This window comes from Barbus barbus, assembly GCF_936440315.1.
Source record: "Barbus barbus genome assembly, chromosome: 7".
Lineage (NCBI taxonomy): Eukaryota > Metazoa > Chordata > Actinopteri > Cypriniformes > Cyprinidae > Barbus > Barbus barbus.
This window is the reverse complement of record NC_136735.1, coordinates 26,497,964-26,513,587: the sequence shown is the minus strand read 5'-3', so window position 1 is coordinate 26,513,587 and position 15,624 is coordinate 26,497,964. Positions and strand designations below refer to the sequence as shown.

The window sequence follows — 15,624 nt, the reverse complement described above, 5'->3', positions numbered from 1 at the left end:
ATTCACATTGCTTCAACTGGTTTCTTTGAGCCCGTTTACGTTTAATCTGTCCTGACTTGTCCTAACCAACAGCGAGAAGCCACCTACTCTTCTGTCAATCAACCACTGGACAAAAACAAGGGATTTAAATTTGATCAAAATGCTGCTTTAGTTTGACAAATCAAATAATAAATAAAAATAATAATACATTTTAAAATTAAGAATATATTAGAAATATTTACATAGATTTTTTTTTTAGAAACTTTTTAAATTAAAAAAAAAACTTTTTCTCTTTTATTGTTTAAAGGAACACTCCACTTTTTTTTGAAAATAGGCTCATTTTACAACTCCCCTAGAGTTAAACAGTTGAGTTTTACCGTTTTCGAATCCATTCAGCCAATCTAAATAGGAAAATTATCGAAACTCTTTGGTCATTTTTGAGCGAGATGCTTACGGTCTGATCCAATTCAATGATCTATGCTAAGCTAAGCTAAAAGTGCTACCTCCAGACCCAGAGATCGGCTGAATGGATTCAAAAACGGTAAAACTCAACTGTTTAACTCTAGGGGAGTTGTAAAATGATCCTATTTTCAAAATAAGTGGAGTGTTTCTTTAATGCGTTTGTGTTTTTGACTGTTTTTTTTCTAACTTTAGCCATGATGTCAGTCTGCGTGCCCTCACCACATAACCCCTCCCCCTCTGTGGATGTAGCCAATTGCAACGGGCCCTCTGCAACTCCGCCCAATTCCCTCAGCCTGCGTTCCTCACACAATCAACTGCTTAGTGGTGATGTCATCAAACAGGGCCAGGCCACGCCCCCAAAGTGCAGGAAGAAGTACGCACTCACAAGCATTCAGAGTGCGATGGGACTGGGCGAAGGCGTGACACCACCTTCATCATCTTCAGCCACAACTGCCAACCCTAAACTGGCCAAAAATGGTGCAAATCAGTTACGTAAAGCTGCAGAGCGACAGGATCACAACAAGAACACCACCGAAGAAGATGAAGATGGAAACGCAGATGGCGACTCAGAGCTCAACATCGATGATGAGTTGAGGAATGTTGAGGAATTAAGCCTGGACAGCGAGTCTAACGTTGACGAAGTTCACAGTGACTTTGACCCAAACAACGAGCTTGTTGACGAGGAAATAAATGAATTAATTGACGATGACACTAATGAGGAGGATCTTGTGGAGAATTGTGACGACCTGCTCATTCTGTCTGAGAAAACAGAGATTGTTTCCGATAGGAAGTCACCCGAGCACCTTAAGACCAAGAGTTACCTAGAGTCGTGCCTGGATGACCTGTCGTATGAACTGTCTGACACGCAGGATGAGGATGTCACTAAGCCTCTGCTGGACAAAGAGAAGAATCCCTGTCCCTCGTCTCCAAGTAAACCGCACAGCCCTGAGGACACGCCCCTCCTGTCTGTCGGCTCTTCATCTTCCTCTTCCTCACCGGAGACGAAAAAGGACAGACCACGGACAGGAGCCAAGACAGACCGGGCACTAAACCGCATCCAGAACCTCCCACACAGTGACGAGGAGTCCAGCTGGACCACGTTGTCACAGGACAGTGCATCACTGGGCTCGCCAGAAGAGAGCGGTCAGTAGTACACTTTCAAAGCTCAATATGGTTTTGTGTGTGTGTGTGTGTGTGTGTTTTGGCCCAGTGTAGTGGATCTGGTGCACTCATGTGGTATGTGTGGTTTTCAGTTTGACTGAAGTGCGTTGGCAGAGAGGTGTTTGTGTGTTTGCACTTTTCACTTCACTGAAGTGTGATCTAGGTAAACGCAGCACAGTGTGTGTTTAGATTGAGGCTGTGGAGCATGTTAAAAGCATGTTTACTGTTGTGTGCACCTTCTTTTTTAAATTGTCAATTGAAAATATTGTTTTTAAAAGGTAGAACTCATCCAAAAATTTCAATTTCGTTATCTTTACTCTCTCTAATGTTATTCCAAACATGTTTGATGTGAACCACAAAATAAGAAGTTGAACAGAATGTTCACTCTGCTCTTTTCCATATAAAGAAAGTGGACAGTGACAAGTGGCTATCAAGCTCGAAAAAGTAGAAAAAAACCCTCAAAAGTGAGCTCTGAGAGTTACAGTGAGAGATTTTCTGTGACTTGAAGGATTAGTTCACCCAAAAATTTAAATTCTGTCATAATTTACTAGCCCTCGTGTCATTCCAAACACCTAATACTTTCATTTGTCTTTGAAACACAAATTAAGATATTTAAAATCCATTCCATCAAATTTTTAAAGCATCAAAAACTTCATGAAGCCATTGTAAAAATAATCCACATGAATCAAGTGGTTTGTTCCAAGTCTTTTAATGAGACATGATAATTTTATATAACAGATTTAATTTAGGCTTTTATTGACATGTAAATATTGATCAACTCACATACACAGATAACATCAAATATTGTAAACAAAAGCCCAAACATGCTCGCTTGATGAAGTTGAACAAAAGTATTTTGGGTTTGAAATAGATTATGACAGAATTTTAGTTTTTGGGGGAACTATCCCTTTAAATTTGTCAGTTCCTCATACAAATTTATTGCAAAACTAGAGCTGCATCCAAAATCGCATACTCTCCGACTAAGTACTTCTTTGCGACCATTAGTATGTTCTATATAGTATGAATGTGTGTAGTGGTTCTGAAATCTGGATGTACTACATCCACCATGTTTCTCTCCCCTGTGGTCCTGTAGGATAACAAAGATCCCATGAGGCCACAGGAGCGCACTTTGAAATATATGCAGCTGTTGTTATTATAACTGCATGTTAATGTGCTTTTATTGTATGGAAAATAGCAGCATCAACATTCTTCAATAGATCTCCTTTTGTGTTCCACAGAAGAAAAATTATACAGCTTTGGAACGACATGAGGGTGCTTAAATAATATTTTTTTTTGAGGAGGGGGTGCCTTGCAACCCATGAAGTTTATGCCGAGGATAAATGGTGCAGGAGTTTCTTGTGGTGAGTCAAGATGGCTGTTTCTGTGGTAACAAGTCTCCTCTCTGCCCCCGGACTGTCACTCAAACCAGTCTACCATTGACACAGTGTCTGTCAAAATCTCTCTCACCAGACAGGAAAACCTCACAGGTGTGTGGCAGGGCTGTTCGGTCAGCATGGTGGGTAATGGACAGCTGCGAACTGGTTTTACACCCAGATGTTAGCTGGTATCACTGCAGCACACTAACTCTTGCGCATCCATCCCTCTCCCACCATTTTTGTATCTTGTCATACCAAGGTCACGTGACCACACGTTAAGTGACACTGCAGGAAAAATGATCTCGGGGTTGACGGGGTGACCGAGCGTTCGGCGAGGGAGGTGGCTTTGTGCGGCCGCGTGACCAATCAGGTGTCCCGAATGGACAGGAAGCTGATATCTCTCTTCCTGCAAGATTTGGATAAAAAATAAACAGCAAATAAACACAGTCTGTTGCTCTCACATGCTCACCCACCCCGTCTCTCCCTCTCACTTTCTCCATCAGTCGCTCACCCCCTCTGTCTCTCTCCGCCTCTGCCTCTGCTTTCCTCTCTCCTCTCATGTCATCCTCTCTGCTTGCGGCTGCTCAGTCATGATGCTGGGTAAAGACTACATGTTGGCCATTGTTATAGTGAATTACGAGGGTAGGTACTGCGCGTTGGTGTGTCTGTGTGGCTGTGAGTCAGTGCTGCGCATGTAGCTACGCGCCTCCGTTGCGTGTGCATGCTCATAAATGCAGGCGGAGAAGAGAGATAAGGAAGGAGGGAGGATGCAGTGAAGGATGTCACGAGCTGTGTGCTGAATACTAAAGTTTGTGCATATGTTCATGGTACTTCGGTCCGCGTGTGTGCGTGAATTTTACAGCTGTCCTCCCCTCCCCCTCTGCCCGCCACATGCTTTATAGACTGCAGAAAGAGGGAGACATTATCGAAAGTGGGTCGAATGTTTAGATCTAGGCCGAGGATAGTTACTATATGCTAGCACGCTGTCTACCTGGAAAAAAATAGCTGAAAAATCCAGACCGTTACTAAACATCAACCTGATTGTTGTCTCTATTTCTTTGTATTTGAATCTATATAAGGGTTTCATTGAACTGTAATGAGGTTTTCAGGCAGCTGTGGTGACCCACTTATATATTAAGGACTACAAGTCCCATAATGCACCTCAGCATAATACCCAGTATTAAAGAACACTACAGTTCCTGCACTGCAGTGCCTCATTGTCTTACTGAAAGAGAACTTGGGTGCAGGAGATGTCTCTAATAAGAACTTGTGTTCACTTTGTATGCTGGGAGATTAGATCTGCTGTACTTGACTAGTGCTGGCTAATAGCTGTTTCATTCAGTTAGTCAGTTCTGTTGGCTAATTAATAAGCCTCATTGAAGTGAGTCATGCCTTAAAGCGACAGTGAGGCTACTCAGTGCTTTCTTCCTCAGCATGTTACTCACAGGGTTATTGTAGTTATCTAAAACGTAATTCACAAAAACATTTCTAGCTACTTATTTTATTTTAGCTAGTTGTTCATTTAGTTGAACTTGATCTTGGCTACTAAAATAACTAAAACTGAAAGAAAAATATATAAACACTATAAAGGTGTTTATATATATAAATATAAATCACAAAAATCACAAAGTGCTAAAACGGAAATAGAGGAAAATCATTTAAATATTGATAAAAAATACAACAGTATCTCAGAGATACTAAAATAACCCTTGTTACCTGCTCATATTATTTGATGATTTTATACAAATTATTTAATTTTACACATTTTTATTGGATTCATACACCGTGTAAATGAAAATTGTTGTCAATAATGTAGTTATGTATGAAGCACAGCTCACACAAAAGTCACTTTCAAACCAAGCAGCTGTCTGTTGGTCAAAATCTACATTGGATTCCTACTGAAATGAGCGGATTTCGCTGGCAAAACTTTGATAAACAGAAGTAAAATTGACCGCATCTTTTTTTTGATAAGATAACAGAATTTTAATGTTATGTTTCTACTCAAATCCTTTTGATTGACAGATTTTTATCCAGATAAGCTTCCAGCCACAAGTTACTTTTATATTGACAATTAAAGTGAATTCACAGCCAACATTTGTGCTATGTGGAGTGGGATTGTAGACTAATGGGATTATGGGTGGAGAGTCCCACTACATTCACCATGTTGGCATTGTCCTTTGACCCTTTGTGACCATCAACAAGTCAACAAATTACTTTGGTGTTGTTTAAGAACAGTTTATGCATACGGAACACCTTTCTTGGTACCTATAGCATGTACACTTAAACCTTTTTAAATAACTTTTTGAATTGAATAGTTGCTGTGACCTAATGGGATACAAACTGTCCACTTTCTGTTTACTTGAGGATCTTAACAGATGCAATACACATCTGAGTATTCAGATATCTGTCTAATTTGACATACTGATTTTGCATACTGTGCAGTAGGGAATATAAAGGGAATCAGTAGGAAAGCCTAAAAATCAACAGTGCATCAGCTTAGAATATGGAAGAGATTTTATCACTTGTGTTCCAGCTGCATATTACACAGCGTCAGTTAATCTTTTGTTTTTCAGCTGTTAGTCATTTGCTATATTCATGGAATTTGTGTAGTGTAGATTGACACAAAGTCCTTTGAGGATCTCTGTAGAGTTGTTTTAAGCACATACACACAGAATGTCATGGCTTCATGGTTTTGGTGAGGACGTGTTTCGTGGCTTGAATCTGTTCAGCATATGTGTGAGTAACAGACTGCTGTGGTTTACTGTGTATATGTGTGGTTTTCCTCATCCAGATTGCATTGTGTGAATAATGCTCTTACTAGCATCTGAAACATGAAACAAACATTCCCAGCTGCTGAGTGAGGACAGACTGAAAACAGTAGCAAGGTCATGTGAGAGAGACAGATTTAAAGAAAACCCTATTCATGGTAGCAACAATGTATTACAGGACACTCATATCCCACAAAAATACACAGAGATGAAGTGACTCCTTATCTAGACTTCAGCAGTTTTAATTATTTGGTTGCCACTTGAAACATCCATGTATTGGAAAAAAAGATGTAGGACCTTTTATTTATAAAGTATTTAATTAATTTGATTGCCAATTACCTCATGTTCAGTCACTAGCACTCACATACTCTGGTCTGGAATGCCGTCAACTAAGTCAACTTTTGTGGCCAAAAGAATTTACAATAATTATCTATATTGTGTATAGATATTTAGAGGGAAAAAGGCTATCAGTCCAATTCATCTTTATTAATGCCATCATTCAAGGTTTCGGTCATAACACCCGCTCGTAGGAGTCTTGGATATCTTGGTTGACGGGTGTGTGGACCACGCCTGATCGTGTGTATTTGTGTTTACAGATATCTGGGGGGAGCAGTCATTTCAGACAGACCCTGATTTGCCTCCAGGATGGAAGATGATGACAGACATGGCTGGTATTTATTACTGGCACATTCCAACGGGCACCACACAGTGGGAGAGACCCGCCCCATGCCATCCAGTGCCAACTGGACCCAGCCATGCCAGCCGTAAACACTCCCTGGGCTCCCTGTCACCCTCGCCCACTCCAGATCACGAGGTAACCCTTTGCAATCATGTTGTTACGCAAACTGGACATAAAACAAATTAACAGTTGATTTATCCATATTGACCAATCATTTGTTGTCCTTTAGTCGATGTCTCATGCCGACATATTTTTTGGAGCTTCGAGTCGTTCAGGCAGCACCACTTCCGACAGCTCGTGTGACCCCGCCCCCATCCCGTCTTCTTCATGTCTGGAGCCTGCCCCTATCCTGTCCTCAAACTCTTCCTCATCCTCTGACGGCAATGTTCCTTCCTGTGGATTTGTCAACAGCTGCTACTTTGTAAGTCTTTTCATCAATCTCCCATTTTACAGTATGGACAATACTTTATGGCCATATCCTGCCATTCTCTGGGTGTTTTTAGTTAACGGTAGCTTTCACAATGAGTACAAACCATTCATAACATCAAGAAAATTCAGGGAAATGCCATTACAGATGTGACAGCACGTCAGTTGCCATGGATTAAATGGAGCTGGGTAAATGCTTAATATAGTTACAGGTTGCTATGACTGTATTTACCGTGCAACTAGGGTGGGAAATTAATGTTTTTGCCCACCAGACACAGTGGCTGTTGAATGGCGTGGTGAATTTTATCAGCCCTTTATTATTTTATCAACTATTTTTTCAAATCAGATGTATGGAAGAACTTACTCGATAAATTAAACTGAACAAACATGCATATCAGTATATCTTAATAATCCAGTTCCTTTTTAATTAAATTACTCCTGTCCTTAAAAGTGGGCTTGAATCTCATTTTGGGCCTTTGAGTCAGAGTCTATGCTTTTTGCTGCAGCATAAAATGAAGCAAAGTTGACAGAACCTCACATGCTTTTGTTTGTTTCAAAATGGCAATGTGCTGCTGAACAACTGAACAAAAGGAAACATGCATCTTGCCAGATTTAGTTTGTCTGTTCTTTTCAGTTGACTTCTTAAATCAAAATCAAATCTTGCTAGGTTAACATGACTTATTTTTTTGTACTTGGTTTGCATCCACAAAAAAATTAAATAAATAAATTGAGAAGTACTTTTTTGTCAATGTCTTGTAAAATATGTCAATGTCTTGTTTTGAATTTCTAGCAAATTTAAATGGAATATTGTGAAAATACCATTCAAATATTTGCAGAACAGTATTATAATACAAAACAGTATTATTACATTTAAAATTTCATGTTAACATTTTTTTATATTACATATTTTACATACAGCATCATTACATACAGCATTTATTTAAAATAGACATTATTAATGTCTTTACTGTAACTTTTGATGATTTTAAAGCATCCTTGCTGAATAAAAGTTTTAGTTTCTTTAAAAAATTATTTAAAAATAATTTGACTGTCTTTTGAACTGTAGTGTATATTGTATTGTCAAATGTAAATATATTCTGAAATTTGTATTGATATTGGTCATACATAATAAAACTATGTATGTGTTTGTGTGTGTGTGTGTGTGTAGCCTCGGTCTTCATCCCTACAGATAATGCCAGGGAAGGATAGACACTCTGAGGCACGCCATCGGGAAGAGGACAAGGTAACAGTAACACTTGTTTACTCTCAGAATGCAGTGGAAAAATTGTTTGTGCTATCCTTTGATTCTTGCAATATAGAGTCAGATATCAACATCCATACTGCATCTAATCAGATCACAACCAAACACCGAACAGCCATATACTGTACACATTCTGTATATACACACACACACACACACACACACACACACACACAGACAGACATGCTTGCCGAGTGGTCTAACAACCCTGTCTTGTCTCTCTCCACCCGCCCACCCTTGACCCCTCAACCTTGTCCTTCCCGTTTGTGTGTGAATAATGGTGCAGAAACAGCCATGGAGTGATTTTGCAGTGGGAAAGATTGATAGTGAGATCTGGAAGGTTAGTATCTCAGGCAGTTTTTTTATTGAACTGCAGAATACACAGTATAATGTCTCAGGAAACTGCTGTCAAAACTTGATGTTCTTCACAGGGTTCAAAATTACATTTTTGCCCACTGGCTGATAAATATTGAGCCCATGTTTTGCAAATGCATTTGATGTATTATAATTTTTTTTTAATTCTAAGAAAGGGTGCTCTACCTGTAGATGTTCTGCTGGCATAGTTGTGTTCTGAGATCCTGTGCTGCTTCATACCTTCCTTACCTTTTGACCTTTAACCTTTCTTCTCAGCATGGCTTTAGAGTTATTTTGTCTGTCTGTACTGCAAAAATCATTTATCTAACTAAATTTATATTTCTTACACTTTGGCCAAATATTTTTTTTTTTATAAATCTAAATAAAAAACAAAGAAAATAAACAGTTCTTGCTTGTTTTAAATATATTTGGATATACACAACAAACTTTACTGAGGTTTTTGTAGATAATAATTTTTTTGTTTTATTAATGTATGCATTCAGATATTTTAATACTGATTAAGAAAATGATTTTTGCACTGTATGTTGGTTATTTCAGGAAAGCTCTTGATCACTCTTCATTTCTTTTCATTCTCTTAATCCATCCCTTTTTAAAAATGCACAGGGTTCAAACTGTATCTGTTTTAAAACTGGTTAATCATTTTCATTTCAGTTTGTTTATTCACTCATCGCAGGAACTGTGCTTTCCTGTTTTGTTTGGCATGATCTCTGCACTTAACCCACTGGCTCCATGCCAGTGCCATGCTATTGTGGGTTTTGCTATATGTTTATGTACTCATGTTTAAGTAACTCAGCTTTGTCTCTGCTTCAGGATCTACAGGCAGCCACCGTAAACCCTGACCCCAGTCTGAAAGAGTTTGAAGGCGCAACTCTCCGCTACGCCTCCCTCAAGCTACGGTGTGTGAAAGCAAATAAATACAAATAAATGAAAGAGAGAATAAAATGACAGTAAGGTGAGATGAAAATTTATATAGCTCTTCTGACTGTGTGTGTGGCTGTGTTTAGAAACCCTGCTCCCGTGGAAGAGGAAGATTCCAGCAGCATTAACAGTGACCCTGAAGCCAAGGTGAGGGCACATGAGTTTGTTCTGCACATACTGCAGCTATTCACAGATAACAACTCTGCAGAGAACTTATTTTAGTCTTGAAGGCAGGATCCAAATTAGCAGTTGTCAAGCTCTGAAGCAAATATATAATATACATTATAATGGAGTTGCACACCATTTGGCTGGTGTTTGATTAGGAACTGCAACATTATGTGGTTTAACATTTGCTGTTGTAAGAGACAAACATGAATCAAATGAAAAACATACAAACGTCTACTAAATACGTTTGTTGCAACTGCTGCAACTCCTCTTACCTCACTGGAAACAGATAGATACTTGCATTCTCGTAAATAAATAATAATGCAAAATAGGCCATTCCATTTGTTTTCCTGTTGTGGAGAAAAATGGACATTTTGCATCCTGTTTAGGGGTAAATAATCATTTTAACAAACAATTTATTTCATCCCCTAGTTTTTTATATCGTTTTATTCTGGAAAAAAGCTTGATAAATGTATGGTTTTCACAAGTAGCAGATTTGGCTCAAATTATTTAATAATCGCTGTTTATTGCTGTTTGTATATTGGTGTAATATATTTGGTGGTGCTTTCAGAAGTTTCCAGCATCCAATGTAATTCAAAGTATACATTGCCATCTGCTGGATGCTCAAAGAACTGCACATGCACATCATGCTTAGAGACGTAGGTAAAGAATACAATGGAAAAACAAATTTGTAGTTAATATTTCTCATGTTTTTATCTAAGAGTGAGACATATCCTTAATGGAGCAATAAGGAACCCTTATGTTAACATAAAACACTAAACAGAACCCTCTTTGTCAAAAGACTAAAGCCCTGTTTGGATGGTAATTGTTTCTCATGGTGAAGTAGAGAATTTTCAACATTTACAGGGGTTAGTGATTTTAATGGAATTTTTGTTTTTCTCCCACCGCCCACGTAAAAAAACGCCATCCAAATGAACAAGTTTTATCACTGAGGTGCCATGTAAATGTATTTTTACAGACATCCTCATGAGAAACAATTACCATGCAAATAAATGCGTAGTCACATGCATTTGTGCCACAAAATGTGAAACATTGTTCTTCACCTTCTAAAGAAAATGGATGTTGGCCATGGCTGCCAAGCTATAAAATGGTCAAAAAAGGTACAATAAAAGTAGTCCATTTACCTTTTGGTGCAAACCATCACTAACAAAAATGTACCACATTCCAGTCCAATTGGAATTCTGCAGTCTGCATGGACTTCTTGTTGTACAGTTGCTCCAAAAGACAGGTGATCTGCAATGTGTATTTAATTCTTCAAATATTTGATTACACAATGTGTCACATACACTACCATTTTAAACTTTGAGGTCTGCAAGTTTTGTGATGTTTTTGAAAGACATCTCTTATGCTCACCAAAGTCTTTATTTGATCAAAATTACAATAACAATAGTAATATTGTGAAGTATTGTTACCGTTTAAAATAGCTTTTTCTATTTGAATATTTCATAAAATCTTATTTATTTCTGTGATGGCAAAGATGATTTTTCAGAAGTCATCACTCCAGTTTTCAGTGTCTCATGATCCTTCAGAAATCAGTCTAATATGCTGATTTCGTGCTCAAGAACATTTCTTATTATTCAATCAGTGTTGAAATCATTTATGGTGCTTAATATTTTTCAAAGAAACTGTTACATTTTTGCATTGCTTGATGAATAGAAAGTTTAAAAGAACAGCATTTATTTTGAAATATATTTAATTAGGTAACATTATAAATGTCTTACTGTCACTTTTGAGTTTAATATGCCCTTTCAGAATAAAAAAAAAAATCTTACTGACCCAAACTTTTAAACCGTATCAGTGGACTTTGTGTTAATGTGAGTGGACCTTGGTAGGGTGGATCTCAGTGCATAATCTCAAAGTACATTATTTTACAATATATGAGATAAAAATAGGGATGCAAATTCTAGCAACAGCTAAAAGATGGAAAGAGAAAAGGGTTAAAAATATTCACCGAAAATATATGTCTAAATTGAACAGGGGACTTTTCTTGAAAATGTTATCTTTGTAGTCTTGTATCATATAACGTTGAAAAGGTCTCAATCAGCAGAATGCAAAATTATTGTTCCAGATAGAGACCAAACAATACAAAATACAGGTAACATTATACATGTGTGGCTTTTGGGGCACATTTTGATTTGTAGCTTCACTAAACATTAGTAAACTATAGAAGATCACATTGCAGTTAGGCTATTATTTATATCACCTGATGTATCAAATCAAAGGCAGTTTAGATTTTTAACACTAAAGTAACTGTTTATTTCTGAAACTTGATATGCAGCGGAAATATATCCTAAATGTATGTGAAAATTTATGCGTCTCATTTGATTGGGTGGACCAGCTGAATGGGCTAGTGCCACCGCTATAGCTCGATTTTAACGGTTACTGGATATTTCAATTCCAGTTATGTGCTATCAGATGAAAATTCATCTGCCGTTTAATATATACTTCCCCTTAAGTCGTCTTGCTCTCTCTCTCTCTCTCTCTCTCTCTCTCTCTCTCTCTCTCTCTCTCTCTCTCTCTCTCTCTCTCTCTCTCTCTCTCTCTCTCTCTCTCTCTCCCTCTCTCCCTCTCTCCTTCTTTCTCTAACCCCTCTCTGCTTGTTTCACACTCTTCCTCTTGAGGATCTGTTCTTTCAGCAGCAGTTAAAATCAAACTGAAAGAGCATGACAACATTCTTCCTATTATTAATCTCTCTCACACACAAACACTGTCATAATGGAGGTGCCTCATCAGGAAAGAGAAGAGAGAAAAGAGAGACTGAATGATGGATGATTTTGCTCTCGGAGTGCTGGGAGTGAAATACAGATGAGAAAGGAGGAGGGAAATGAGTGGAAGATGAAAGAAAAAATCTTCTAGTAAAACTGGTCTTCTCTTTTGATCTCAACACCCTGTTCTAAAAGGTTTTGTGTGTGTGTGTGTAAATAATCATGTATGTGTATGAATGCGCTCTCTCTCTTTCTCACTCATTTTAGCAGCAGCTATTCTTAGAAGATGCCATGTGAAAATTTTAAGAGGTGTTTCCTCAGTTTAGTCTCTGGCACTAAAGAGGAGTAGGAGGATTTTGGATATGAGGCATAATAGAATATATGTAATGGATAAATAGATACTATATTACTGGGCTTGTTCTTGTGAAAACTGTTTTTGTTATGTCTTAAGTCGTATATTTTTGCTGTGCTCTTCATTTGCATAAAGTGTGTAGCGGTTGCCCTGTAGTTATTTGTCACAGCGTTTGTGCTTAATCAGTGGGTTTGTGTTTATTACAGTGTTTTGCTGTGCGCTCTCTCGGCTGGGTAGAGATGGCTGAAGAGGACTTGGCCCCGGGTAAAAGCAGCGTCGCTGTTAACAACTGCATTCGTCAACTGTCTTACTGCAAGAATGACATACGAGACACTGTGGGCATCTGGGGAGAGGTGAGATATGACTTTCTCTCTCCCTCTCACACACACACACACACACACACACAAACTAACAAAATTTACAAGAACCCATGCTGACTTACCAGTGTTATATGGTTCTGTAGGTCAACCAGCTAGACCAGCACTAAACTAGTCTAAATTCATCTTTTTAGCAAGGCACATACACATATTCATTCAAAAATATACACAATGTTTCTAAACATGCCTTTTATCATCTTAAAAAAGGGAATGTAGAAACAGAGGGATGAAACATAAAAGAGACCAGAAAGGATAAAACGAAAAGAGGGAGAAGTGAAAATGTCATGCAGAAAAAAAGCAAGTGAATAGAAGAGGAAGATGAAGAAAGCGAGTTTAATGTGTTGTGACAAGACACAGGAAGAAAGCCTCTGTTCTCCTCCTGCCTTTTATTTTCTGGTCTGATCATTTATTCATTACTTTCAACACACATACAAGCACAAGTATCCTTAGACCTTATAGTAGCCTGTGACATTGATTCCAAAACCTAGTGAGTTGCCTATGTAGGCAGGATTTTAGGGCATCATTGGTGCACTTCCGACTGGTTTCAGAAGGCTTCTTAGATACCTTTATTTTGATCAAATTCACTGCATTGCATTTAAAAATTCTGTGAAAATGTGAAGAGAAACATTAGTTATAATTATATTTTAATACCGAAAAAATCATCAGTAATTTAACAATTAAGTTGACAATTTTGACAAACAAGTTGGCAATTTTACCCAAAGTTTCTGTGTCCTGTCTTTTTGAAAAACTAGCAACATGCTACCCGCCTCGAACCAGTAGTCAAGCTACAGTGCGTTTTGTTTGAAATTACATGGATTATGAAATACTTACTTTTAAATTAGTACCAAAAAGCATAGATAAAAGAAGAGGAAGGAAACGAGTGTCCGTTTTACCCATGATGGTCTTTAGGGAATCACTTTTTAAATTAACATGATGAAGCTTCTGTGTGCTCTGACTGAATTGTGCTGTATGTATGAAATTACATGGATTACAATATACTTATATGCCATTCGATACTAGGGGTTTAACGGTGCACAATCATGATGGTTGGGTACGTTCCTCAGTTTTGATGTCACCGTTCGATATGGTTTCAGGACAGCGGGGGAAAAAAACTAAATATATATATATATATATATATAAAATGTTTTTTTTTTTTTTTTTTTAATTAAACAATGGTTTACTGAACAAACTAATTGCTCTTTATTTTAAATAATTCAATTATAATTAAAAATTTCTTAAGGATAAAAATCTACCTCAGCTTCTGCTCTAAACTATAGGGAGCACTTTTACATTACCATAGGGTTACAATTAACAGCAGAACCCAAACAGAAATTCAATAAACTATTTATTTTTAAACATAATAATCAACACTCAAATTCAAAAAATTGTATGCAAACATGTAAATTGCACATAATGTGGTTTTTAAATTAACTTCTAAATTTTACAATTTCTATTTGTTGTTGAAATATAATCATTTACACAATGATTGACATAACTTGTTTCATAACATGCATTAATTAATTAAGACATCACTAACAGGTAAAGTAAAATATAATGAGTATACGCTCACCTAAAGGATTATTAGGAACACCTGTTCAATTTCCCATTAATGCAATTATCTAATCAACCAATCACATGGCAGTTGCTTCAATGCATTTAGGGGTGTGGTCCTGGTCAAGACAATCTCCTGAACTCCAAACTGAATGTCAGAATGGGAAAGAAAGGTGATTTAAGCAATTTTGAGCGTGGCATGGTTGTTGGTGCCAGACGGGCCGGTCTGAGTATTTCACAATCTGCTCAGTTACTGGGATTTTCACGCACAACCATTTCTAGGGTTTACAAAGAATGGTGTGAAAAGGGAAAAACATCCAGTATGCGGCAGTCCTGTGGGCGAAAATGCCTTGTTGATGCTAGAGGTCAGAGGAGAATGGGCCGACTGATTCAAGCTGATAGAAGAGCAACTTTGACTGAAATAACCACTCGTTACAACCGAGGTATGCAGCAAAGCATTTGTGAAGCCACAACACGCACAACCTTGAGGCGGATGGGCTACAACAGCAGAAGACCCCACCGGGTACCACTCATCTCCACTACAAATAGGAAAAAGAGGCTACAATTTGCACGAGCTCACCAAAATTGGACGGTTGAAGACTGGAAAAATGTTGCCTGGTCTGATGAGTCTCGATTTCTGTTGAGACATTCAGATGGTAGAGTCAGAATTTGGCGTAAACAGAATGAGAACATGGATCCATCATGCCTTGTTACCACTGTGCAGGCTGGTGGTGGTGGTGTAATGGTGTGGGGGATGTTTTCTTGGTACACTTTAGGCCCCTTAGTGCCAATTGGGCATCGTTTAAATGCCACGGCCTACCTGAGCATTGTTTCTGACCATGTCCATCCCTTTATGACCACCATGTACCCATCCTCTGATGGCTCCTTCCAGCAGGATAATGCACCATGTCACAAAGCTTTAATCATTTCAAATTGGTTTCTTGAACATGACAATGAGTTCACTGTACTAAAATGGCCCCCACAGTCACCAGATCTCAACCCAATAGAACATCTTTGGGATGTGGTGGAACGGGAGCTTCGTGCCCTG

At 38.1% G+C, this 15,624-nt stretch overlaps 1 protein-coding gene across 6 annotated transcripts in view; it reads left to right on the top strand.

Annotated features, from left to right (window-relative positions):
* The window catches only part of LOC306872673 (amyloid beta precursor protein binding family B member 2-like), a 49,438-nt gene that overhangs the window by 21,869 nt on the left and 11,945 nt on the right, over positions 1-15,624 (top strand). For 3 of the 6 annotated variants that reach the window (XM_079421354.1, XM_079421352.1, XM_079421353.1), the window contains exons 4-11: positions 634-1,584; positions 6,343-6,560; positions 6,655-6,846; positions 8,020-8,094; positions 8,399-8,452; positions 9,298-9,383; positions 9,492-9,552; positions 12,855-13,001. In XM_079421354.1, the coding sequence (XP_079277480.1) occupies positions 636-1,584; positions 6,343-6,560; positions 6,655-6,846; positions 8,020-8,094; positions 8,399-8,452; positions 9,298-9,383; positions 9,492-9,552; positions 12,855-13,001 (1,782 nt within the window). In that variant the 5' untranslated portion in view covers positions 634-635. The remainder of the gene's footprint in view (positions 1-633; positions 1,585-6,342; positions 6,561-6,654; positions 6,847-8,019; positions 8,095-8,398; positions 8,453-9,297; positions 9,384-9,491; positions 9,553-12,854; positions 13,002-15,624) is intronic. The other 3 variants (XM_079421356.1, XM_079421357.1, XM_079421355.1) reach the window with 1 other exon arrangement.